The 27,994-nt window shown below is 45.4% G+C and overlaps 1 protein-coding gene across 3 annotated transcripts; it reads right to left on the reverse strand.

Moving 5' to 3' along the window:
• Window positions 1–2,153: 2,153 nt before the first annotated feature.
• MTURN (maturin, neural progenitor differentiation regulator homolog) lies at window positions 2,154–27,903 on the reverse strand. Of its 3 annotated transcripts, none has more exons than XR_004483384.2 (4): window positions 27,357–27,880; window positions 17,828–17,950; window positions 3,753–3,914; window positions 2,154–2,360 (listed from the first exon to the last, which is right to left on the reverse strand). XR_004483384.2 is itself a non-coding variant. In XM_049714873.1 (4 exons), exons 1-3 carry the CDS (start codon window positions 27,516–27,518, stop codon window positions 9,147–9,149), a joined length of 342 nt encoding a protein of 113 aa, XP_049570830.1. In that variant the 5' UTR covers window positions 27,519–27,903; the 3' UTR covers window positions 2,154–3,914; window positions 9,110–9,146. The 3 variants fall into 3 exon arrangements, 2 of the variants coding, with proteins under 2 accessions (XP_049570830.1, XP_004269995.1); XM_049714873.1 differs by adding an exon at window positions 9,110–9,203 and having other exon boundaries at window positions 2,154–3,914; window positions 27,357–27,903; XM_004269947.3 differs by having other exon boundaries at window positions 2,154–3,914; window positions 27,357–27,878.
• Window positions 27,904–27,994: the final 91 nt, after the last annotated feature.

A 27,994-nucleotide genomic window follows, 5' to 3' on the forward strand; every position in this document is an offset into this window, starting at 1 on the left:
TGCCTCTTGCCTTTATATTTATTTAAAAAATCAGACCCTAACTCTCCCATTCTACCTTACTCATCTCCTCCTACCCCAGGTTAAGTCCTGCCTTTTCCTATGTGTCTCGCAAACCAGGAGAAATAAGATCTGTTCGTACCACAGCTTCCCAACTTGTACATTTTAACATGAGGCAGATTCCTAAAATATAAATTCCAATGATGCTCCAGTATCACAGCTCTCCTAGGTCCATACACTTTGTGCTCTTATGAAACAGAAGCAATATTTAGACATGTACTTGTGCTAGGGAAAGGTTTCTGCTCCTGTGTGGAAACACAGTGACTACGAGAGGAGAGGGGTTTTCACTTAAGGACACTGGAAACCTCAATTCTGGCACCAGGACACAAGGAGAATTCCTAAATTAGAGACTTTTCATGTTCTAGGCATGGGGGAAAAAAAGCACTATGTGTTGCTGGCAGCCTGGGAGACTTGAGTGGACACCGCAGTGTCCGTGGTGGTGGCAGGCATACTGTGGGGTCTCACCTCCCTCCAGAATCTGCTCTCCGACTCCCCGAAGTCTCCTTGGTATGATTATCAGGCAGGGAAAGTAACCGGGTAACCACTAGAAAAATGTCTCTGTGATTCACTCAAACCTGGGACCAAGGTTGTGGAACGTTATCACAGGTGTGACTTCACAGCTAGCCCACAGTGATCAACAAGCAATCAACCATTCCCCTACTCACACACACACACACACACACACACACACACTCAGTCACTTTCTCTGTTACTTCTCTTTCTGTCTACTGGATGACATGGCAACAAAGCACTCATCTCTCACTCTCTTCCAGCTATTCTTCATGCGAATTCCCCGACTAAGTTAGGTTAAACTTACTCTACTTCCAAAGCCCCAGTCTGTCAGAGCACAAGGCAAATCCATACCTTCCACGGCACAGCAGCCAACTGGGCCAAGTATTGATGTGCTTTCCATATCTCCGGGGCCCCCCTTTACCCTCTCGTCTGAGGACAGAATCTCATCAGCCCCTCAGCATCAGACCTGAGGGGGTTTCAACACGCACAGACTAACACAAACCTGTTCTAAGGTCATCCTGTGGCCAGGATCCTAAGGACAGCAAGATTCAAAATGCATTCGCTTCGCATTTCTCGAAAAGCTTCCTTGATTGTTCTCTTCATACACACACACATAGTAAGGCAGTTAAGGAAGGACAGTGGTTCCAGCAGGAAGGGCCAACTCCCCTTTCTTCAGGCGAGTTAAATGACCTGTCCGAGGGCACGTACATGGTCACTGGCAGAGTCAGGACTAAACCCGGGTCTCTCTCCTAACTCCTGGGTCTACGCTTCTCCTGTGGTACCACACTGCCTCTCGGTAGGTGTGTTTACATGTTTGTGAGAGTCGGAACTCGGTCTAGCCAGGGAACCACTTCCATAGTGAGAACCACAGGCTGCCCGCGTCCCTGAGCGGCCAGGTGAAGCTCTGCACTGAGCCAGTTCTGATGCCACCCACGACCCAAACAGAGAATCCACAGCGCAGGTGAGTGTGTACACGTGCACGTGTGTCAGCATGCACTGGCCGGGATGTGCACAATCAGAGAAAACGAAGCTTTAGAGGAAACGATCCGATTCGCAAGCAACGCCCTCTGGGGTTTTGCCTTGAAAATAAGGAACACACAGCGATGTCCTTTCCTACCCCCGGGGCAGAACAAAGGCCAGATTTCTCCTCAGCCCACTGAATGGCTGAGTCTATCTCAGCTCAATTTTTATCAACAGAGAACATTCACATAATAATACCACAATGCATTTGGTCAAAGCCTAAACACTTTTTCCATAAAATACATTTTATATGTCCATTCCATTTTCAAACATATGTAAATTTAGATTTTAAGCCTCTACGTACAAAATTCCAGTTTACCTTTGAATGGAGCAAGCCAGTCCAGCTTCTTCATTTCGGTGGCAGAAGTCATTCTTTCAGACTACAGTGTGAGCACGGAGCTTTACAGACGCGGGCTCTACCTACGGGAGGCATAGCTCCCAATCACCTGTGCTCAGGTTCACAGCCAATCAGAACACAGGCGAGGGAGCAAAGCACGGAATCCGCTTGCTCCACTGGATAAAACCCCAAGGTTTGTTTTGTTAATAGGCTACTCCAAAGATAATTCATTTCACTTGAAGTTAACCTTTAATATGTTTTTCCAAGAAAAGAAAAAAAACATGGGTACTGAAGCACGGATCGAAACCACGAAATTATTTTACCCGATGACTTAAAACTGTAGGACACCATTTTACCACGAGCAGCTGTACTCCTCACGGCACCAATCAATTAAACAGAAAATGTTGAGATAATCAGGTTTACACCAACATGCCTGGAAGATATACAAGACTCCCGTAAACTCCGTGGCCTCTGCTGCTTTTTTTTTTTTAATCTAAAACTTTGACAACCCAACAGGCATGTGTGTGCATGTTAAAAACAATTCCACCCCAGATGTTATGTTAAGTGTTGTAAAAGAGGCATTCTGCATCTTTTATTAGAACCAGAGATGCAGAAGGGTCTAAGCAAAATGAATGTTTTAAATAATTCCATGTTAGCATTGCAAAGAATTTCCCCCCTCAGTGTGTGTTGCTAAATGATGACAGCAGTGTTTCCAGTTATGATGGTAGTTGTTTCTGTGAGTTGTCTGAATATTTGATCATTAAAACTTCCCTTCTGAACCAAGCTAACCCACGATTAAAAGATTCCCACCTTCATAGACTTTAAAACTTCACTGCAGTTAGGTTCCTCAAAGCACTTGATTACAATTTTTAAATAAATTATACAGTGGGATCCTTTCTTGACTTTTTTTTGAAGAAGAAAAGTCAGATTAAGAAAGTAAAGAAGGATTCCATCATATTTTTAAAAAATTTATCCTGGTTTATTTTCCTATTAAATTCATCTATGGCTTCAAAGTTTAAGTGGCACTTGGATTTGGGATGTTTTCATGATTTAACAAGTTGCCATCTTGTTATAAAGAGAGAAGGTAAATGTTTCATTTCATATGTGGGGTGGCTTATAAACATTTTAAAGAAATCAATAATTTATGTCACCCCATTTATATTCTCCACTATTAGACTTTAAAAGTGGCTTTGGAATCAGCATGTTTTAAAATAACTGAACATGCAAATAATGTTTCTACCTAACCATGAACCAGCTGCTATATATCTAGGTAACTCAGTAATGGCAGAACACTTAAAGGCTTCTTTGCCTCTCTTACCCTCTTAACCCAAAACTAAGTAATTCTCCTTTTCTGCCCTTGTATTTGCACTTGTGCAGTTTAATGACTAGATATTAAAACTCATGCTTTATAAGCAAAACCTTCCATTTACATACGCTTAAAAGGTACATAAAAAGTGCAGACTGCATTTCTTCTCTGCCATGCTTTCTCTCAATAATGTCACCTGTGATGACTCAAAACATATCCTTAATACATTCAGAGTTCTCTACTTTTGAGTCAGCAAATGTTAGTTCTCCAACATAAACTCAAGAGAGAACAGTCAGCCGCAAAATGGACTCTAAATTCAAAATGGCAAAGGCTACCGAGACAACTCCATTAGAGACCCACTGAAACGGGAGTAAAATTCAGGTCCCTTCTGAGCAAAGCTCATCCCAGATATCGTGTGGTCGTTAAAAAGGTATTTCATTTTAATTTGGATGCTGGGAGTCAGACGTCCTGTTTCGAAGTGCTATTGCAAAATGCTAACCCAGGAGCTTGTGACCCCACCTCGGGTACCACAGGGCCCACTCTCCTTCTCAGGTGGGAGCCCTTGGAAGTCTACTGCTGACTGACCCCCATTTGGGGGTGGTCCGCCTCTGGCTCCTCCTCTTCCACGTCCGCACTGTACTCTTCAAATGCGTCGTCATCTGCATCCGGAAGCCCCAGTAACTACAGGGGAGAGAAGAGAAGCAGCTGTGAGTGCCAAATGGCCCACAGGCAGGAAGACAACCAAAGGCATCTGATCCAAATTCAACAAAGGGGGCAAGAACAGACTGTGGGGAAAAGACAATCTATTCAATAAGTGGTGCTAGGAAAACTAGACAGCTCCATGTAAAAGAACGAGATTAGAACACTTCCTCAGACCATACACAAAAATAAACTCAAAATGGATTAAAGACCTAAATTTAAGACCAGAAACCATAAAACTCCTAGGAGAGAACACAGACAGGACACTCTTTGACGTAAATCGTAGCAATATTTTTTTGGATATGTCTCCTAAGGCAAAAGAAAGAAAAGCAAAAATAAACAAATGGGACCTAATGGAACTGAAAAGCTTTTTCACAGAAAAGGAAATCACTGACAAAATGAAAAGACAACCTACTGAACAGGAGAAATATTTTCAAATGATATGACTGATAAGGGGTTAATATCCAAAATATATAAACAACTCATACAACTCAATATCAAAAAAACAGCCCAATCAAAAAACAGGCAGAAGACCTGAATAGACATCTTTCCAAAGAAGAAATACAGATGGCCAACAGGCACATGAAAAGATGCTCAACATCACTAATATGAGAGAAATGCAAATCAAAACCACAACGAGATATCACCTCAAACTTCAGAATAGCTATTACCAAAAAGTCTACGAATAGTAAATGTTGGAGAGGGTGTGGAGAAAAGGGAGCCCTCCTACACTGTTGGTGGGAATGTAAACTGGTGTAGCCACTATGGAAAACAGTGTGGAGGTTCCTCAAAAAATTCAAAACAGAACTTCCGTATGACCCAGCAATTCTGCTCCTGGGTATATATCTGAAGAAAATAAGAACACTAATTCAAAAAGATACATGTACCCCCAATGTTCATAGCAGCATTATTTACAATAGCCAAGATATGGAAGTAAACTAAGTTTCCATCAACAGATGACTAGATAAAGAAGATGTGAGTTACACACACCACACCACACACACACACACACACACACACACAGAGGATTATTATTCAGCCATAAAAAAGAATGAAATTCTGCCATTTGCAACAACATGGCTGGACCTAGAGAGTATTATGCTTAGTGAAATAAATCAGACAAAGACAAATACTCTGTTATTACTTATATGTGGAATCTAAAAAATAAAACAAATGAATGCATATAACAAAACAGAAAAAGACTCACAGATATATAGAACAAACTCGTGGTGACCAGTGGGGAGAGGGAAGGAGGGAGGGGCAAAATAGGGGTAGGGGACTCAAAGATACAAACTACTATGTGTAAAATAAATAAGCAACGAGAATATATTGTATAGCACAGGGTAATATAGCCATTGTTTTGTAATAACTTTAAATGGAGTATAATCTATAAAAATACTGAATCACTATGTTATACACTTGAAATTAATATAATATTGCAAATCAACTATACTTCAATAAAAAAATTTCAACAGCACTTAACAGGAATTAGCACAGTAGCTATGGATTTCTCATGGGAGTCAGCTACCTCTATAATTATTTTCATAAGCTTATTAGATGGAAGTGTCAATCGTACAATGGATTGGTGCCCAAAGGACTAGGTTTTACTGGAGAGCCTGGAGATTCTCTACTTTTAAGTATCATCCATGCATACACAAAGATACAATATCTATGCACACACACACACTGGGCTGTCAGCAGCAGTACAATGAACAGTGCTGACTAGCCCATCAAGATGTTAAAAATCTATTCTCCTCTATGTCTTCTTCTCTAAAAATGCACGCTGCTATTATTCGTAACACACATATAAAGGTACAGAGACTACTGAAATGTTCAACAAAACGGTTAAATAAGTTATGGTGCATCTGTAAAATGGAATCTTATATATCCACTTAAAATACTATTTTTGAGTTGAATGATATAAAAAATGTGCTCATGTGTGTAAAAAACATGATGAAAATTGCATTTTCATTATGATACAAATTTTTTTTTAAGTATACACAAATGCATAGAAAAGAAGACTTCAATGAAATAAATATATCCAAATTTTAAGAGTACTTTTTTAGGCAATGTGATTATCGGTAAATTTTTTCCTGTTCATCTTTTTGTATTTTCCAAATGCTCTATAATTATCATCAGGGAAATTCACAATAAACACACAGTAAACGTTTTCTTAAAACACTGGCTGGTCCTGGGTTAGAAACCGTGAGTGCCCTTTGCTGGGCCTGATCAATATGGACGAACGCTCTGGTGCTGGCAGGAAGCCATGGCTGCAGGCATCTTGCTTGGCCTTGTCTGCCATCACGGGGATGCCGACCCACAGCTCTTTGATGAACCTTTCTCACATGGTAGCCCCTTGGTTGACCATTTTCAGGCAACTTCACTGAATGGCCCTATGATCCAAACACTAACTGCATTAGGACAAAGTGAGATGGACCAGGACCATGGTCCTGCAGACCACAACTCTTGCAGGTCTCAGAGAGCCCTCTGAACACGCTCAGGACAAAATCATCTGCCAGGCATTATGGGTCATATGATGCACGTGGCCTGCCAGCACTACGGCCAACTGCAGGCACGTGCCTTCCCCTTAGAGCTCAGGCAGGGCTACAGCTGTCTCAGAGACACTGCTGACTGCGGGGAGGGGTGGGAGGGGCGCATCTCAGCTTGTTCGCACAGTCTGCACCAATCACATAGTCTGCACCAATCTCGTGTGTGCAGGGGAGAGGGGAAAAGCCCCTTTCCCCTACTACTGTCTCCCTTCCCTATTTCACTGGGTGGAATAAAAGGCAAAGTTTGCCTCTAAAGAGGGAAAAAAATGGCTGGTTACAATGAACACAGATGACTAATGGTGTTCAAGTTTATTTCAAGAGCTGCTAGATGACACAGCAAGGTGAAAGTATCAAAAGAGTGGTAACATTTAAACAGTTGATAAAATATAAATATTTTTGCCACTACCAAGAACTCCAGAATCACCTAAATGCCAAAAGAAGATGCATTATTTCAATAATAAATATAACTCCTCATTGTACTGAAGGGATGCTCCTTAAAAGAGGAATGGTCAATGGGTTCCTTCTCAGTTAACAAATCTGACTGGATGCCTGGAGCCTTGGGTTCAGGAGGATTCTGAAGCTCAGTGGGAAAGATCCTGGTCAGTTAGCAATGGCTGTCATGAGTACAGGGGGCGCAGTTGAGGTATGCATCCACATATTTGCCATCTTGTCCTAAAGTGACATGCCACTGATTATTCTTTTTCATAATACGTTTAGATAATTCACATGGACTCAAACTGTAGGTACCCCTTAACACCCACCCTCTCCTCAGCTTAGGGTGGCTTGGTAGAAGAGGTTCCAGCAAGCCAAGCGTGAAACCCTTCCCCTCTCTCCTCTGCCTAGCTCTGTACCTTACCTTGATGTGAATCCAAAGCACATAGTTCTAGGTCTGTAGCATTAGCCACATGGGAAGCCCCTCCCTTTGGCAGGAAATCTTCAGATGCTCATTTGAGAGCTACTCTCCCCCTGTCCTTAAAGGAGGGAGAGAGAAGAGAAGCAGCTCTCAATGGCTGTCAGGACGTTTAAGGCACCTTAGCGGAGAATCTGAAGATTTGTTGAGAGGCTGTGTGGAAAAGGCACTGGACCTCGCGTCTGGAAGCCAGGGCTCTAGCTGGGGACCACTGCCTTTGCTGAGCCTCGGTGTCCTTCTCTGTAAAGTGGGAACCATGACATCTGCTCTACTCCAGAGAAACTATGGAGATTCAGTGAGAAAGTGAATGTGGCCATGGTCTGCAAACTGTAGTCTTATGTGAATTATCTAATTACATTATATTACCTTGCTTCTCATTTTAAAGCACAGCCAGTTCAATTATTCAAGGGGAGTTACTGCTGCATCAGTAGACTGTCTCCAGACCCTGCTTCTTCCTCTCTCTTCTGCTGGGCTTGCTTCTGGACTGCCTCATTGTTAATTAGTACTGTAGGAAGTAGGAAGAGAACTAAGAAACTCAATTCTATCAGCCTCTGCATTAGATTCTCAGGCTTACATTCCATTGAACCAACCAATTTTGTCACACTACGGATTCAATGATAATAGTTTATATTGGTTAAGTTACTATCTGCTAGGCACTGTATAAGCAGCTTTTCTGTATATTAATTCCTTTGGGCCTCATAATAACCCTATGGGGTAGGCACTATTATCTCCCTTTCACAAAGAAGATCTGAAGATGTTGAGTAAATTTGCTCAGAGTTGCCCAGTAGGAATCAGAGCAGGATTCAAACACAGGCCAGCAGGTTGTAGACATTACACACCTAACCGCCAGGCTACCTGGGAGATATCCTTCCAGCTGTCCATGCTGCTCCTATAGCTGGAGCCTTCAATGTTTTCTACTCGGTAATACACTTAAAAAAATTCAATATGCAATGTTAATATCAACATTTATGAGTATGTACAATTTGGAAGCATGAGGAGGAAAAGAGAAAAAGCACAAGAGCTAGAATTTGCCTGGGATGCCAAAGGACATCATACAGATATGTAATAATCTAGCATTCCCACCTCTGTCTCCATTCTCATTTATGGTAGGTAAGTCTAACTTCTGGGTTACCAGAGGCAGAGGTGAGGGGAGGGAAAATTGGCTGAAGGCAGTCAAAAAAGTACTAACTTCCAGTTATAACTTAAATAAGTACTAGGGATATAATTTACATCATGATAAATATAATTAACATTGCTGTATGCTGTATAAGCAAGTTGTTAAGAGGGGCTTCCCTGGTGGCTCAGTGCTTAAGAATCTGCCTGCCAATGCAAGGGCCATAGGTTCGAGCCCTGGTCCAGGAAGATCCCACATGCCACGGAGCAACTAAGCCTGTGCGCCACAACTACGGAGCCCGTGAGCCACAACTACTGAGCCCACGTGCCACAACTACTGAAGCCCAGGTGCCTAGAGCCCTGCTCTGCAACAAGAGAAGCCATCATGATAAGAAGCCCGCGTACTGCAACGAAGAGTAGCCCCTGCTCACCACAACTAGAGAAAGCCTGCGTGTAGCAACAAAGACCCAATGCAGCCAAAAAAAACAAAAAAGTTGTTAAGAGAGTAAATCCCAAGAGTTCTCATCACAAGGAAAAAAAGGTGTTTTTTTCCTATTTCTTTAATTGTTTATCTATATAAGACCATGGATATTCACTAAACTTACTGTGATCATCATTTCATGATGTATGTTAGTCAAATCATTATGCTGTATGCCATAAACTTATACAGTGCTGTATGTCAATTATATCGCAATAAAACTGGAGGGGGAAAAAAAGAATAGATTGAATAGCCAGACTGGAAAAAAAAATTTAATTTCTGGATCCAAATTTTTAACAGTCAAGAATTCATATCAGAAACAGGACTATAAACAGACTGGGAAGAATCCTGAGTCCTTGCTTTTACTGCACTCACACACTCTTATAAGGGAAAGGAGACAGGCCAAGAAACCCTGTCAAGTGTATTTAAATTGCTCCTGATAGAGCCATTCATTCCTACTTCAGTGAATTTTTTTTTCAGTTGACGGGAAAAAATCTTTATGATCACTCTGGACAAGTGTTGGCACTCCCAGGGTCTTGCTTCTTCAGAACAGTCTCTGATCACGTAAGAACTACTGGAGCCCACCCATCCTAACAGGGTTGTACCTGGTGGGCAGAGATGCCAACCCTTGAGAATTAAAGCTCTTCAGACCCAAGAGAGTATCAGTTTTCTGTAGCACTAACTCCAGGTCTTTTTGAAAGTGTTATAAACTAGTTGAGGCTCTATTCAGTTGGCACTTAGCATCTGCTGTCTCTCACTCAAACACGTGGGCTAGAGTGTCTTTTTTTTTTTTAATAATCTTTTTTAAAAATTAATTAATTAATTTATTTATGGCTGTGTTGGGTCTTCGTTTCTGTGCGAGGGCTTTCTCTAGTTGCGGCGAGCGGGGGCCACTCTTCATCGCGGTGCGCGGGCCTCTCACTATTGTGGCCACTCTTGTTGCGGAGCACAGGCTCCGGATGCACAGGCTCAGTAGTTGTGGCTCACGGACCTAGTTGCTCCGCAGCATGTGGGATCTCCCCAGACCAGATCTCGAACCCGTGTCCCCTGCATTGGCAGGCAGATTCTCAACCATTGCGCCACCAGGGAAGCCCTAGAGTGTCTTTATAAAAGAAGAGGAGATAGTATCTAGGCCCTGGAGAGCACAGGCAACCAGCTAGGCCTTCAGGGCTTCCATTAAGTGCCCTGTGGCTTTAGAGGTTCCTGTAAGCTCCTTCCAGATGATTCTTTGAAGCAGCATTTCCCACACTTTGCTGTGTATGTGACTCACCCAGGATCTACCTAAAATGTAGATTCTGAGTCAGTGGGTCTCAGGTGGGATCTGAGATTCTGCTTTCCTAACAAGCTCCCTGGTGATGGGGATACTGCTGGTCCAGAAACCACACTCTGAGTATTGAGACCCTAAAGCATCTGGGGAATTTGTCACGATTTATCTTAATGATCCATGATGCTGGTGTTACCAAGAAACCTCTGATGGGATCCTGGTCAGTCTGTCTTTTTGATAATAAAGGAAAAAAAAAAGGTGGGGGGGTAGGTGGCAAGACTGATGAAACACCCAAATGGGCAAGAGTAATAGGTACCCTCTTATTTTAGGGGCTATCGCACGTTCTACAAAAGACAAGGGTTTGAATGTTCACCATATGAGCAAAAAACAAATGCCATGATAAACTTAAATTGTCAACATTCAATGTGTGGGTGTGTGTGGTTTTGTTTTGGGTTTTTTTTTTGGATGTAGTAGGTTGTTTTTTTTTGTTTTCTTATTAATAGTTTTTTTACTGAAGTATAGTTTATTTACAATGTTGTGTTAATTCAATGTGTTTTTATTAAAACCCACACTTGTGCATAATCTTTCCTACCAGACTTTCTGACCAACTGGGGCAGCTTCCCACAAGTGGATTCTCTCTCTTCTTCCAGACTCTTGACCAGACTAGAAGAGTAGAAGCAAGAATTGAACTTTTTCTGGGTCACAAAGGGTTTTCCTGTGGGGTATAATCCCTGGCTCTCCAGCCACTAGTGGCAAAAAAAAACAACAACCAATCTTGCTCATGCCAGTAAGACTTAATTAAGGGAATTTTTCTGGTGGAAGGATCTCTGTTTCTCAAGAGAAAAAAACGTGGAGTCATACAGCAACCCTAGGCAGGGGACCAGGGTCAATCAGAGTGAGAAAACCTAGGGAAGCACAGGCTCTCACTCCAGGTAGGGCCATCAAAGCAACAATGAGAACCTGCTGTATAGCACAGGGAACTCTACTTCACTTCGCTGTACAGTGGAAAATAACACAACATTGTAAAACAACTGTACCCCAATTAAAAAAAAAAACAAAACATCAACCAAAACAGCACAGAAAATCATCACAGCAACAGGTGCCTCATGACCCTAATGTCCACAGTGCTAGTAAGAGGAGAATACTCCAAGAGAATAGAGTAAAGCTTTGAGAGAACTGAAAGGCAAAGATTAGTTTTGGTTTTGCAGCTAACTTGGAAATGGTAAGTTCTCTCTTCTTTTGTGAACTGTTTTCTAGTGAGGGGGTGGAGGGGAGGAAGGACTGTTAATCATCACTAAATAAAAGATACAAAAACATGGAGGAAAAAAATGACTGGCATGGCCAGCATTATTTAGACCCATAACCACTATTTCATTATCTAACTCAATCATGTGATGGCTGGCAACTGTCAATCCAGGGCCACTTAAACAAAAAAAAAGTAGGACTCCAACGATTCTCCAATTCGCATTGATCAAGCCTAGTGACAGGTGTCTCCGAAGCCATTACTGGTGCCAGGACATGGATAAACCCTCCTGCTCACAGATGGCAATGACAGCACTGTCATTTGCACACATGTACCATTTGGATATGACATTGCAGCAGGAAGGAAAAAAAAAAACTAGGTAGAAGCTAGGCGGCCCCTGGAGTGGAGCAGAATATAGGTCAGTCCAGGAAGGAAGCTGTCCCACTGCATGCACGGAGCCACATATCCACCCAATAAGCATTTCCTAACAGCAGTTAGGAGCTGGAAATTGAAACAAACCTCAGTGGGGTGGCTGGGCTTTGATAGCCCTCTGTGTTCTGATTTTGAAGCTCCCCATGCATCCACGAGGCAGAGAAACATGTATGACCCCCATTTTAAAGATGGGGGCACTAAGGCTGAACAACACGGGCTGGGAGCCGGCCAGGCCAGGGCTAAGCCACCTTGCCCCACCCAGGGACATCTCTAAGGTTCTCTGGGCTATGGGGCCAAGATGGGCCCTTCTGGTCTTTCTTCTTGGCCGGCCCTCCTCCTGCTCCAACATTGTCCAGATCTCGCCCTTTCAAGCCCCCCTCCTGGCGAAGCCACTGCCAGCACTTTGTTCCTCGATGAGCCCACTCACATCTGATATTCCCAGTCCTTCTGACACATAGTAGATAAGGCAGTTTTTTTTAAAAAAACACAACATAGTTCCTGATTATAAATGTTTTCTGTGACATCATGGAAAATTTAGAAAATCCAGAAGAGAAAATAAATATCACCCATAACCCTGTCACCAGAGGCTCTTTGGTCATATGTCCCTCTGGGGGACAGGAGCATCCATTTGTCCCCCTTGTAGCACTAGCCTCAAACCCACTGAGTTGTACGGATCAGGTACTGAACGGATGGTTATTATTTTGCCAAAACCAGTGTCGATAAACTTTTGGCAATAATACCCCAACACTGCCCCCTTAGAATCTCTTATCTTAGCCAGATGCTTCTGTTAAGCGTGTGTTGAAATCACTTAGCAAATTGTTTTCTTCCTCCATCAAAAACCTAAGGGTCCTACGAAAGCTTTCATTACTGAGCTCACTTCTCAACAGTATTTTGCCGAGTGTCCCCATCCCGTCCGTGTCAATGCCAGCATTTACTCAGTGCTTATCCTCTGTGCCATGCGCTGCACTAAGTCCCCAACAAGAATCGTGTCATTTAATCTTCATAGCAATCCTAAGGTAACTATCATCATTTGTTTCCTACTTTTACAAAGGAAAAAACTGAGAAACAGCAAGGTCAAGTAACTTGCCTGAGGTCACACAGCCAGCAAGTGACAGAACTGGGATTTGAATCCAGGCAGCCTGCCCTCAGAGCTTGGGTTCCTCATCATTGTAGTAACCCGATTCTGCATAACTAGGTAAAGGGACCACAACCAACACCCTGCGGTCGGTGCACACTCACTGACATCCTCTCAGGAAACACTTCCCCAGAGAACCAGCAGATCGGAGTGAGCAGAGCAGGGAATGGAACTCCTTTGCACTGTATCTAGCAGAGTATCTAGACCAAAATAAATGCTCAATTTTGTAACCTGGAGTTTCCCTGTACGTTTTTGTGGCTCTGTCTCCTACCAGAAAGCCAGCTCCTTGAGCGCAAGGGCTGGGCACCCTGCCCTGCCTCTTACTCTCCAAAGCGGTGCTTTGGCAAATAGCAGATGATCATACATTTTGTTGATCATGTGATGAAGAGATAGAGAAAGAAGAGGAGGAGTAACATGGTGAATAAGAAAAAGAATAATTATTTTTTCCTTGTCAAATCAAATAACAGATTTCTTTGGTAGGGCATGGACTTTGTGATATTGATTGTTTCAGTGCGGGGAAGGCAAACAGAAAGGGCGGGGGGGAAGGCAAACAGAAAGGGGAGGAAAAGCACACAGTCTACAAAATTGGAATGTCCAAAGGTAGAGAGTGCTACTGTGGCACGCTGAGCCTTGCAGGCAGGATCGCTGAGGATGGCCAGAAGATGACTCCATTCTTTGGCCCATGCAGGCAGGCATGCGTGGGCTTCAGCAAAGTTAATTGACCCTGCTTGACTGATGCCCCAAAAGGCAGCAGAAGGCTGTCAACAGAAAGGTCCTTATCTTTCTGGAGAGATTACCCAGCGTAGGGGCTGGCAATGGGCTGGCCAAGGTAAAACAAGAATTCCAAGCCATGAATGAGGCTGTTCTAAGATGAAGGTAAAAATACTCCTTTTGTGGTTTCCCCAACTATAAACAAAAAGGAGCTACACAGATTGATCAGATTATCCAAAATTTTCAGGGGATGAGGTGCTCAAGCTCACCTGCATGATAACCATGTAGCATTTGGGTATGTGTTACTTCAACAAATACTTTCAGCTACAACAGCAGTAAGAGCCTTTCCTGGGTCTTATTTCTAAATCCAAAGCTCCTTTATATAAAACAGATAAATACCAGTGGGAAGAAATACACTCTTCAGTGGAGAGGGAGAGGGTAAACCCTTCCCCACCGATCTCCAGCAGTCCTTCACCTGGGTCTGTAACACTCCCTCTCATCCGATCTGGGGCACATCCTGACTGAGAGAAACCCACAGCATGTGTGCATTTCACCCTCACTAGTCCTGAGAAGGCCTCCAGCCTTTCCCGCAGGCAAAAAGGCCCAGCCAGAGTGCCCAGCACGCAAAAGCTTCCCCACCAAAGGGGCGCCGTGCCAGGTAAAGGCCCCACCTTGGGAGCATCATCCCTGCCCACTGTGGCGGAAGGCTCTGCTTTAGAAATGAACTCTGGAAGCCCAACAGCGTTAAACGAAATCCGTGTGTCTCCGTGACACAAAGCAGCTTGATCTGAAAGAAAGTATTCAACCAAGTCAATCGCTTTTAGCTATGCATCTGGATTTTTTGGACTGCACTTTTTTCCATTTACACGTGGCGGCCTGGTTGCTGAAATACAGCCATAGACTTGGTAAAGCAAGGTGGCAAAAGAAGTCCTGGTGGGAGCTCACCTTCTGCAGTTAAGCCCATTCTGCAGGTAGTCTGTTGCTTGCCCCCACAGATGACAGCCACATACAGAGAATCAGGTGGCAGGCTAATGGGTGGAACCCCCCTGAGGAAGCCAGCTGCACAGTGAGTATCATTTGCTAATTAGATAGTTTGGGGGGGGTTTAAGATTTGAGGGAACCAATTTTTAAAAAAAAATTTTGCTTGCCTTGATATCTCTAGTTGGATGTCTAACAGGTATTTCAAACACTGACACGTCTATAACCGAGCTCTTGATAGTCTCACCCCTGAACTTTCCTCCTGCGGCCTCATCCATCCCAGTCAAGGAACACCATTCCCTTCACTGAGTAGATGAGGACCTCTGGAGTCAGCCATGTCTTCTTTTTCCCACACCACACTTCCAACCCATCAGCAAGTCTGGTTGGGTCTACTTTCAAGGCATCTCCAGAATCCGGCCCATTTCTTCCACCTTCACTGTGACCATCCTGGTCCAAGACCTATGGCCTTGCCTGGATGAAAGCAACAGCCTCCTCACTGCGCTCCCTGCTCCCACCCCTGCCTCACAGCCTGTTCTCTACTCAGCAGATCCCTCTTGTGCTTAAACCCCTCCAGCGGCTCCCCAGCACATGGGAGTACAAGCCCAAGTCCTTCTGTGACCTGCAAGCCCCTGAGGTTCCTCGGATTCATCTCTCGAGGTTCCTCCCCTCCCCCCCAACTCAGGCCGTACCAGCCCCTCCTTGTTCTCTGAACACTAGTTTTCTCTCCCTCCCTCTGTGGTCGTATTTGCTGTTCTCTCTACTCGGAAAGCTCTTCCTGTAGCTCTCCTCACGGCTCACATCTCACTTCAAGTTTTACTCACATTACCTTCTCAGTGAAGCCTTCCCTGCTCCCCTAGTCAAAACTGTCAGTGCCTCTGACACTTCTCACCCCCTTTCCCTGACTCATGTTTTTTTCTCCTCAGCACTTGTCACTAACACATTATGTGTTGTACTCATTTATCTTATGTTGTACTTATTTATCTTCTCTCTCTGCCACTAGAATACAAGCTCTGTGAGGTCTAAGATTTTCATCTGTCTGGTTCAACTGCTAGGAACAGAGCAGTAAAGAGTGCCAAGTGCCTACTGGGTACTCAGTAAATACATCTTGAATGAATGGAAGTGGGATAGACCAGTATCTTTAAGTCAAATATCTATTTTGAATAAGCCAAACAGGCTTAGAAAATTAACAAACAACAAAAAGAAATGGTTGGACAAATGATACAGATCAGATAAACTGACAAAAGCCACTTGAAATTCCACTTTTTATAATGATGGATTAAGTGATAGTGATCAGGACAAACTCCTGCAAAGAGAACTAAAAAATCTGGATTCAATATGAAAAATGCCTTCTTAAATATATTGAGAATTAGCACCCAGAGAGGTAAACCTATCATAAAAAGCTGCTTTTGTCCTAAGGACATCTGCTGACCTGGAAGAAACTTCTACTGCATCCTTGGCCTACTCTAAGAGCTAGGGAGACCAAAGTCAAACCCAGGGCCTTTCAAAGGAGCAAACTGTTATAAACCATTGTCACTTTAGGCTAGGACCCCTATGCTATGGTCTGAGTATTTGTGTTCCCCCCTCCAAATTCATATGTTGAAATCCTGACCTTCGAGGTGATGGTATTAGAAGGTGGGCCCTATGAGAGTTGATTAGGTCATGAAGGTAGAGCCCTCATAAATGGCCTAGTGCCCTTACAAAAGAGGCCCTGGGGCTCTCTCTGTCTCCTTCCACCATGTGAAGTTCAAGTGAAAAGATGGCCATCTGTCTAGGAAGTGGGCCCTCACTAGATACCAGATCTGCTGGCACTCTAATCTCAGACTTCCAGCCTCTAGAACAATGAGAGATAAATTTTTGTTTATAAGCCGCCTAGTCTATGGTATTTTGTAATATCAGCCTGAACAGACGGAGGCTGCTCTCAGAACAAGGATGAACCAGAATAAACCAGGCCTGCAGCCTGACTGTCCATCACCTGGAGAGTTCTAAGAACCACAAGTCTCAAACTGATTGAGGGTGGTCTCTGACTGACAGGGCCCCTCCAGCCCTGGCAGAAGCAAATAAAAATCCTCTCTGGAGGAGAGTACCATCATCTTAGGCCTCAATATACCCCTATATATAAATTTTCAAATACAAATATTCAAGCATGCAGAGATAATCCAACATGCAAAGAGACAAGATACCAGGACGGGGAACCAGTGGTAACAAAAGCTGACAAAACAGACTCCCAAACCTTGAAATACTGGAATATCTGACAGTCTCTTATGCAGCCAAGCTTACCGTGTTCAGAGAAACAAAAGACAAGTTTGAAAATTCCAGGAAAGAAGTAGATACTATTTTAAAAGATTTAAAAAAAGAAAAAAAAAATAAAGAAATCCTAGAGCAAATAACACTGAGCATGTAGAGCATTTATGGTGGGCAGGGAATCGAACTTAGGGCAAGTGTCACGTAATCTGACTTTCTCTTCCAATAAAAATAAAGAGAGAAGTAGTCTTCAAATTAGGGGTGAGTATTCATTTTACATGTTTTTCAGCTATAATGAAACAAACTGTCAGCTAACCATAGACATACAGATTCCTAAATCCTAAGGGGGTTGGGGGAAAGTAACCTCTATAAGAGACTTCATAAAAAGAGAAAAGAACAGAACAACTATCCAATTTCCTCCTTCTCTATATCCATCAACATGGAGGTACATCCTTTATATAGCCTTCTGGCAATTTCCTATCATAAGAGAACCTCCATAGCACCTCCAAGCATTTTGGTTTTAAGTTTACTGGATGAGAACCAGAATACTCAGTTGTCTCATAAAGGCTCTGTTTGCTTCCCACCCAATCAGAGATTCTTAACTCAAGTGATGCTAGAAATAACCATCATCCCTGCAACAAACAGCTGTGTCGCATCCCGTTTCCCCCTCCCTCTCCGCCCTCAGCCTCCCTCCACTAGCTGCTATCTTTAAGCCACAGGGCAGACAAGAGAAAAACAATTAGTCACCCCAGGTTTTGCCCACTTTCCCCACAATCCATGTCATTCAAAGCACAATCACTGGAGACAACAAGATGGCTTTAGAAACCAAGCAGGCACCTACAGGTCTGAAAGACTTGAAGACTTTTTCCAAGACTTCATGGAGCGTCTTCTTGCCGCAGGAGGAGATATAATCCTGTGCTAGCTGCAAAAAAGGCAGGCAGTCCTCGCTCTCACTCCACACGTGCTACATGCCCGCCGGCAAGGGAAAGGAGAAAACAAAGACACACAGTTATTATACTCAGATTGAAATAAACAAAGCCAAGAAGATTTTTTTTTCTTTAATTACGTGAATTTGAAGAAGGCCTCCATTCCAGAGTAAAATCCATATAGTCATCCTCGATTTGTTTGCACTGAAGGAGATCAGAAAATGCATACCCTGCAGAAAAACCCCACGCTTCTGGTCCATAATCTCACCTGCTCAATTTTCCATCAGATCTGCTCATACGTGGTAAAAGCGGCATTGGGATCAATATTCCCCCACCCATGATTTCCACCGCCCCCCTTCTGGTGCCAGCTACGGGTGGTTTTAAAACAGGAGGAAGGAGAAACCGAGAGCCTGTGTAATCCTTACCTTTGCCTTCAGCACTGGCTGAAGGATTAATTAGGCATAGTTTGTAACTGCTTACTTGGAGATATTCTTTACCCAGATTAACCTGTGATGATAAATTTACCTCAAGATGAAATGAATTCAGGAGAACACACAGAAAAGTCATCACTAAGTCACCAGGAAACAAAGGCTTTCTGAAAGCTCACCTTCCCTTAAAATGCTTTAAGAGGGCATCATCGTACCCAAGCAACACTTTGCAATGTTAACACGCGCCAAGAGGAGACTGATTTAGGTTTTATTTTTTTCTTAGGGCTAGACAAGTGGGGTATTTTTTCCCCAAATGAGGATATCCATTTTAGCACATCTTTAAGACTAGGCTAGTTTCTCCCATAAATGTTCAAGGATCTGGAATAAGTCCAAGAAACAGGCTTGAGAGATGTAGATGCAGAAGGCCCCTGCATATCTGAGCAATGGAGGGGGCACTGAGCTACCAGGATGACATCGGGGTATCAGTCAGGTACCAAGAATCACTGTTCAGAGGGGCCTGAGCAATGACAGCTCAACGTTGGTGAAAAAAGTGTAGAGGAGAGGAAGATATTTGGCAGATGAGGGCAAGGAGTAGGGACTAGGCAGCAAGAGACAAGATCAATTTGGAGAAATGGTCCATGTCAAGCACTTGCCCCCTCCTATTGATACAAATGATTAGAGCATCACCCCAGAAAGTCATATGCCCAACACTCAATAAACATATTTCACTTCCTTCTTTCTCACTGCAGGATCTCCAGGAACTAGAAAGAACTTAAAACACTCCTCAGATCCAAGAGAGAATAACAAGGTGCTAATATGCCATCTTTACCACCCAGTTATCTGTGTTTCATAGATGTGAAGGTCCATTTCTGACACATGCTGCTCTAATTCCAGCAGACTTCTAGAGTAGCTATCGCCTTGACCTAATAAAGATCACTTCTATATTCTCCAACCTTAGAGAATAGCTCAAACACGATTCCCTATTAATTAGAGGCCCTTAAAGTTGTTGAGCCTCTGAAATGCCATGTATATAATAGTCTCTTGCATTGTACAAAAAGTAATAGTACAAAGCCCTTTTATATCCGTTACTGCACTTGATTCTTAATTAGTGGGGATTCTGCAAGACCAATAATAAAGTCCCACTTTATATAAGTTCAGCTCAGCACCCATTTTCAAACTCAAATTTTAAAAAGTTCAAGCATATTTCAAATTCTTATCCAAGTTAGAGATGGGGTTAACACCTAGCACCACACGATGGAAAATTTTAAGCCTGCCTTCCCTAGACTTGTTGTGAAGATTAGAGAAAAAGTAAAATGTTTATTTAGTGCCTGGCACAGTGCCTGGCTGGCAAATAGTAGATATTCAATAAATGGTGGATGTAAGTCGCCTATTTCCCCTTTTGCATCTGCAGGAGGATTGGGGGGAGGGGCTTCCACCTGCCACAAGGCTAAATCAGACACCCTGTGTGACTTCACTGAGAACGCTATCCAAGGCAACTTGGGATACAGTTCATTCAGAAGCAGGTGTATCTATGAAAACCTTGCATGGCTATTTTTAAACTACATGTTTTTAAAAAAGTACTTCAAATTACAAAGTAAACTAAGGAAAGTATATCACTCAAACAATAACAGAATCACAGAGTATCCACCACTGCTTGGTAATCAGTTTATTCAGTTTGAGTGTTTCTAGGGCATCTATAGCCTCATGAGGAGATTATCCATGCCACAATTTTCATTACTCCACTTTTGGAGTTGTTGATTTATGAATATATTGGAGAAGAAAGACTTAACACCTGCCAAAGGGCCTTATGTCCAGTGTGCCTAAATCTCCTTCCCGTGGCTGTCTAACTCATCCTGAATTCCCAGTAGTGTTGGTTTTGCGGTTTAAAAAAGAGTTTTAACTGAAGCCCTGCCCAAATGATAACGTGAGGGAGCAGGGGACTTGGAATAAGACAGGCCCAGGTGTCCACGGCCGCTTAAAAGACATCACTTTCTAAACGTTAATTGTTTCATGTCCATTGTATCTCATGATAAAAGGTATTCAGTTTTATTCATTGAAACTGTCCCCTTCTAAAATTAATCAAGACAGTCAGCATACAAGATAAGATGAACTAAAAATTAAGTCTGCAGTTGAGAACATAAAGACAAAGGGGAAACAACGGAAGAAGAAGAATGTAAAACCGAGTGAGATTAGGACCAACAGGGCCGGTAGACAAGCCTGGCACTTGCCACGGATGGGACACAGATTTGCCTCCACTGCTTTCCAGAGGCCTATGCTATGCAAAGAAAGACATGCCATCAGTGCCCCGAGGCAGTGCCCACATATAAAACAGCCCAGCTCTTCAGAACTAACAGGAAAGGGACCAGGGACAGGAGGGTTACCACTCAGGAAAATAGAGAGGCCCATTCCAAAACCAAGGGAAGGCAGAGAGAGCATGCGGCGGCTGGGCTGAAGCTACTGAAAGCAGGATCTGGGGTCTAGTCTTGTACAAAGACAAATGGGCACTTGAAGACCCACAGTCCTGCACCACAGGGCGTGGCTACAAGGCCTTCAACTTGGAAAATATCAAGCATATGTAACCAAACACCCACTTTGGCCACGAAAAAACTATAGCAGGGGGTCAGAGAACCTATGGCTTTGAACAATGTAATTCCCTGGCAAATATAAATCTGAGGACAGAATGTACTGAATTTCCAATAGGGTAGTTGGAGCCAAGGCAGATTGCAGACCTGGACTATTATAATAGGGGAAATGCCAAGAAAAGGCTTCGCAAAGGAGGGGAAAGCGGTGGTTCTTAAGCTTTAGCTTGCATCACATTCACCTGGAGGCTTATTAAAACACAATTGTTGGGTCTCACCCCAGAGTTTCTGATGGGGGATGGGGCTGAGAATTTGCATTTCCAACAAGTTCCCAGGTAATGCTTCTGCTGCTGGCTCTGGGACCGCAATCTGAGAACAAGAACCAGAATGGAACTTTGACTAACTCCATATTTGAGGGTGGGCGTTACATCAAAAAAAACCTAAATGTCATTACTGACTAAAACCACCTCGAATCTTCAGGATGGCATGGGTTGCAGTGAAGTGGCCCCCCTTGTACCTACCTTGAGCAGCCTATAGATTCCTGCTCATTTAGAGCTGAAAATCCCCAGTGAGAACTCTGATTTCAGCACACACCATCTGTGGCCGTTCTTTCTGTTATTAAGTTGGGTCAGAGTTTATTATCAAAGCTCGCCCAGCTTAAGACATTATAACAATGTCATCTGCAAACAGGAAAATGAGCGCCTTTCTGTTTTCTGTAGTATAGATGAGAACATCCACCTTACCCAAAAATGGAACTAGATCATCGAGGTAGTTCAATCCCACAAACATCTTACTGATCAGTCTGTGTGCTCCTACTGTTCTGCCACTTGTGGGGACGGCGCTTGACTTCCTGGTGCTTAGGCAGAGCTGGGGGTGGCAGGGGAGCTAAGAACACGCCCGTCGTCCTCCCAGGACTCAGTTATCTGTGTCAAAGGGCCATTGCCAAGGGCCATTGCCAAGGGCCTCACTCTCACTGCATGCGTTTTCTGCTGTCGGCAGTACTGGGGAGTGCATTTTAAGTTGGTGCAGCTTAACACAAAACTGACTGCTCTCCACAGAAGAGATGGTATAAGAGGGTAAGAGCTACAAGCCATCTCATGCCAGCCAACGTATTTCTGCCCAGGGAAGAGCATGGCTGGCCACACCTACCACCTGCTCTTGGTGTCAAACACTGCTCTGTTTTACCAAGGAGGAAACTGAGGCTCAGAAAGGTTAAGCAACTTGTCTGTGGTCACACAGGAAGCAACAGGCAAAGCCAGGATGTCAAGTGAGGTGTCATGCCTTCAACCTGAGCCTCAGCTCCTTCCTTTGTAAGTCTCAGAAAATAATAATACCCACAGGGTGGATATAAACATTCCATGAGATAATCTGTAGATAACCCTGCCTCTCATTTGGCAGGGGCCCAATGAGTGCTTATTCCCTCCTATTTGAACTTATATTAGCAGAATTTTACTCTCCTCAGGATTATCACCCATGAATGATGAAGGGCATATCTTTTTCCCTGAAATAATCTCTCTGTATGAATAATGCATGGCCACTGTGGAAGGCATTACAGTATACCACTATTGCTCATTTAATCTGCAAATAATAATGTGATATAGGTATGATTATCCCCATTTGACAGAAGAGGAAACTGAGAATAGAGTTTGAATTTAACAAGAAAGTGCCTTCTTTCCACTATACCACCATGTAAACATGATGCAATCTCATTCAAACAAGTTGTATTTTCTTTCTCCAAAATGAAAAGGTTGTTATTTAGTCACATAGTTAAGAATAGAGACATGCCTAGGAGGAAAATGGAGACAGAAAGACATAGGCACAGGCACACATACAAAATTAAATCACACAGTCCCTCTATAAATAAAACATTTTTCTTCAATACTATGACAACTGCTACCTTTGTTTTTGCATTGAGGAGGGATTAAACTCTACAAAACTGTGGACCCAAACATGTCGTGGACAGTAAGGGAGCACCCCCCTCCTTGTCGGCAGTGCCCAGGCACCAGGGAGGGGCCGGGCAGTGCACTTTGAGAGCTCCTTTCTCCTGGCCTAGGCGAAAAGGGAAACAGCTGGTGCTGCCATGCCCAGGAGCACGTGTCCCTCTGTCTGGCTGGCATGTTAGTGGCTGCCAACACTCCATTCCTCAAGCCTGACCGAGCTCTCAGGACCTTCTGAGCTGGCAGAAGAGGGGAGCACACTGACTGTGTGAGCTGTCGGCCACTTCCCCATGACACCTGAAAAGCCAGGCAGAGTAGCTGCGTCCCTGAACTTCCAGCACACACAAGGCACTGGCAGCTTATCCCAGGACCTGAACTCCTTGGCCATCCATGGAGAGAGACCTGAATCAGGGCAGCAGTTTGGAAACGGACTGCAGGGACAGGATGGCCTGTGAAGCAAGAAGGGGAAGGAGTGCACAAGGGACCCAGGAGCTGCCAAAGAGAGGGCAGACAAAAAGAAGTCCTTGTTCCTAGGCCTCTGGAGCCCCCAGCCTGATGCTGCCTGGGGTACAGTCTGCATGGCAGAAGGCACAGCCCTCTGGGCTTTGGCTCAAGTCCTGGCTCTCTTACTTCTTAGTGGCATAGTCCTGGATGAGTCCCTTAAGCTCATTAGCCTCGGTTTCCTCACCTATAAAATGGGGACATAATAATACCCACCTCAGAGAATATTTGTGAGGCTCAATAAGAAGTAGCCCTGGAACCCACAGTCTGAACTGGGTCCCCTGTTGTCACTCCTGTGGTGCTATATAATCACTACAAGGCTACCGTTCAAGTTGCTATACCGTCTATTAGCTGTGGGAAAGTTAGTAAACCTTGCTGGGCTTCACTTTTCTCATCTGTAAAGTGGAGATAATTACAGGGTAGTTTGTGAGATTACTAAGATTAAATGAGTTCATATATGCAAAGTCTGACACACAGTAAGTTGCACTTAAGTGGTAGTTGTCTTTGAAGCTGTCACTCTTGAAATTTAACATCTATCTTCTACACTAGACTGTTAGTCATTCATTCTTACAAACATGGATTGAACGCCTATCACATGTTTGACACTGACACTGTTCCAAGCGCTGCAATACAGTGATAAGACAAGCTCTCGTGAAGCTTATAGACTAGTGGGGCAGGCAGAGAATAAACAGAGGACTATCAAGTGCTGATGAGCGCTATGATAAGAATAAAAGGGGGAGGGAGGGAGGATGTGGTCAGGAAGGTTTCTCCCAGGCCACAATGGCAAAAAGGAGCTGGCCATGTAAAGATGTGGGGGAAGAGTATTTTAGGCAGAGGGAACAGCAAACGTAAAGGCCCTGAGGCAGGAACGAGCTTGGCTTGTCTGAAGACCAGAAAGGCCAGTGTGGCAGGAACACAGTAAGCAAGGGGGAAGAATGGTCCACGATGAGGTCATAGAGGTGGCAGGAGACAAATCATGTGGGGACTTGAAGCCAAGAAAGCTTAGGTTTTATTGCAATAATGGGAAGTCAGTTTAGGAGAGGTAGGGAGTGGTGAGAACATGACTTGGATTATATTTTAAATAGATCCAGAGGGACTGCTGTGAAGAGACCCTGCCAGAGCCACTAATATCATCACCCCCACTTTAGGCACGTTTCCCAAACAAGTCTGCTAGGGAGGTATTAATATCATCCCTATTTTACAGATGTGGAAATCAGGTCAGAGAGGGGTTAAATAACTTCCCCCAAGGCTCAAAGTTAGATGTGGGGAGCTGGGGTGCAAACTCGAGTAGCCTGACCCCCAGAGCCTGTGCCCCTAACCATTATACAACACTGCCTCTTAGATGAATAGAATGGCCCCATTCTAGGTAGCCCTGGCCAAGTGCAGAGTGAGCCCTCAATAAATGTCTGTTGAATGAATGAATGAATGATATAAAGACAACCTGTAAATTGAGAATTGCTATGTAAATATTCTTATTGTTAACAAATCCTTCAGATTACATTCCCTTCATCTCAAATTTCTTCTAATGTTTAGCAGGTTTTCCTGGGGAAAGGAAAAGAACAGAGGTAGGACATTTACTTCATGTCTGAGTTCCCTTAGCTAGAGGCAAACAGCACTTGACAAATCTGGCCTGGGACAGATTAGAGATGTTTTGGGTGAAGAAAACTCCAGTGGTTGGCATCTTGTCCATTATGGCCTCTAGAAACTGAAAAAGTTCCAGTCTACCCAATGAATTACTCCCCCCCACCACGCCCACCATTATCTTTCTTCCCTATCTATTTCATTTAATTGTCAGTGAATGAATGCTTTCAAAAGAAATACTTTCAAGCACTTTACTCATACAGGTGGGAAAACATTTAAAATATAATATGGGTGGCCTTGAAAAAGGCCTGATATACTTAATGTTTCTGAATGATGGTTTGATAAACATATTCAAGGCAAGAGAATAGCCTTGCTTTTCTCTACCCACTTATTCTCTTTGGATATGTCTCCTGCAGTGCCAGCAGGAAGGCTGTGTGGAACTCTCCCCCATAAAATCCGGAACCATGAGTGATTCTTGTCCCACCTCGAGCAATAAAGAGGGGGAAAGGTCACTGGCAGTCCAAGGAAGTCCAGGGCTAGAAGGGACTCCTAATCAAACCCTAACACTGCAGTTACTTGGACCCTGATGCCCTTTCCACTATATCCCTGGAGTTTACTTTTACAATGGAGTAAATCCCTTTTTAATGACCTCCCACTGACAACACTAATTTACTTATTTTAACTAGTTAATAGTGTTCTTACATACATTTATAGTTTACTTGCTCTTCACAAGTACCTATGATGGAGGCATTCTGATTAACCTCATTTTACAGGTGAGAAATTGAGGCTCTTAAAAAAGAGACAAGTTCTAAACTCTGGAACCCCAGATCTCTGACCCAAATTTGTGGGGCCCTTGCTGTGCAGTGGAGACTATTAGGTGCTTTATCTATTTGATCACCTGGGGGTTGGTATTATACCCATTTTTTGGATGTGTACACTGAGCATCTGAAAACATTAAAATGCATTTGACCGGAGTCACACAACCAGAACTCAAATCTGGCTGTCCCCCAATGCCATCCCTTCTCTAGAGTGTGGCAGGGCTGGGGCCAGGTGGGTTGTTCACCTTTGCGGGGTGGGGTGGAGGTGGTGGGAGGGGAATGCTTCATCGACAAGTCATACAGAAGCCTTCATCTCTCTGGGGCCAAGAGAGACAATCTTGCTGTCTCTGTAACTCCTTCTCGAACTTCCCGTGGGTGGTAGGGGCGCGCGACAGCTTGGACCTCAGCCCAGCTTTGTCTCACCCCACCTGAGGAGCCAGCGCCAGGCCTCGCTGAGGCGCTGCCCCACCTCCGTCCGCAGGGGCGGCAGCAGCGCCAGCTCCAGGCTCAGGCCGGCGACTCAGGCCGGTAACCTGAGCCCACAGCCGCCTCCATCTTACATTTGGGGACCATTATTTTTTCCTCGTCCTTACAAACACTTCATGAAGCGCCATCGTCGCCCAGTCTCTGCACCTCCCAGCCAAACTCCCCGGCCCTCTACATCCCCTTCCTAAACTACCAGCGCCAAGATCCCAGGTGGGCGCAGGATGCAAAGTCGAGGTTTTGGACACCGCAGTTCCAGGTCCCGGTACCTCCGAGCCTGGGGCAGGGCGGGGAGTGGGGTGGGGAGGGGGAATTCCCCCTCTTCTGGAAAAACCGAAGGGCTGTGGCAGGGCCGAGACCGCCGCCTCAGCTGGACAGAACCTCTCGGGCTCCAAACACCTCGTTGGAAGCTCACAGAGAAGCAATGGAAGCACGAGAGGAAAGGGGGATAGGCGTGCCTGTGTGTTTGTGTGTGTATGCGCACGCGCGAGTGCGTTTTTAAGATCCGAGGTGTAATTCCGCAAAGAAGGTGCAGGAGATGGGGCATCGCTAGTGTGGACGGAGGCTTTGTGTCCAAACACCGATGAGAATAACATGGGGGAGGGGGACGGGAGCGGGTTCTCCCCGGCGGGGGCAACTCGAGGAGTTGTGTCTGCGTATTTAGAGGGTAACGGGGTTCCTCACCTGGGCGGGACGCCTGGGTGTAGGAAGCTCCCGACTCAGGATCCTGTGGGAGGGGAGGGTCCGTGCGCCCCGGTCCGCGCGCCCTGGCCCGCACTGGTGCGAGGCTGAGACACCCCCGGAGATGCTCCAAGCCGAGCACAGCGCTCGAGCCGTGGGGTCGCGTCCCAGAACCAGCCCTCTCTAGCCCGGCTCCCCGGATCCTAAGGACGCCCCTGCCTGCCGCCTACCGGACGCACCCGGAGCGCTGACCCCAACGGGCCGGGCCCGAGGGCTCCCCCGGCGGAGCGCGGAGCAGCTGGGTGCGCCGCGGTCAGCCGGTTACGCCCCCCCACCTCCCGCCCCACCGCCTCGCGGCGAGGGAGCTCGGGCGCAGGGAAGCGGCTGCGAGTCCACACTCCCGCGCGCTGCGGCGGTCCCTCCCCCAGGCACTCACAAAATTGTCCCCGCAGCCGTTGTCCGGACACAGCACGTAGAAGGAGACGCCGGGGTCGGCGTAGAAATCCATCCTGCGCTCGGTCTCCTCGGTGGCGATGAGCTCGAAGGGCGTGTTGGAACACCATTTCTCCGCAACGTCAGCCAGCTGCTGGAAATCCATCCTGGCCCGCCGCGCCCGTTGCTCCCTCAGCCTCCTCACGCGCCGCCCGCCTCCCGCTCCCTTCGCCGCCCGCCCTCCTCTCCTCGGGCGCGCTCCTCCCGGGCGGGCAGCGCGCGGCTCTGTGGGCTCTCGGGCAGGCGGCGGGGCCGGGCGACGCGGGCTCCCTCCAGTCCCGGGGCTCCTCCCGGCGGGGACTGTTTACATGCTGTGTGTAACGGGGTGGGCGGCGACCAGGGACAGCGCGGCGCCGCGCCCGGCTCCTCCCCGCTCCGCCTCTCCGCCCGCCCCCTTTCGGGCAGCCACCGAGGCTGGCGCTGTGGCCGGGCGAGGTTGGCTGTGGGCGCGACCGGGCGGGACCTGGCGCGGCGGGAGGGACCGGGCGCTCCGCGAGCTCCCCTGTTTCACCTCCCCCCCCCCGCCCTTTTTAAAAACTAACCCGGATCATAGCTGGGCCCTCCCGAACCCAGGGCCGCCCC

The sequence above is a fragment of the Orcinus orca genome, chromosome 9, assembly GCF_937001465.1.
Source record: "Orcinus orca chromosome 9, mOrcOrc1.1, whole genome shotgun sequence".
Lineage (NCBI taxonomy): Eukaryota > Metazoa > Chordata > Mammalia > Artiodactyla > Delphinidae > Orcinus > Orcinus orca.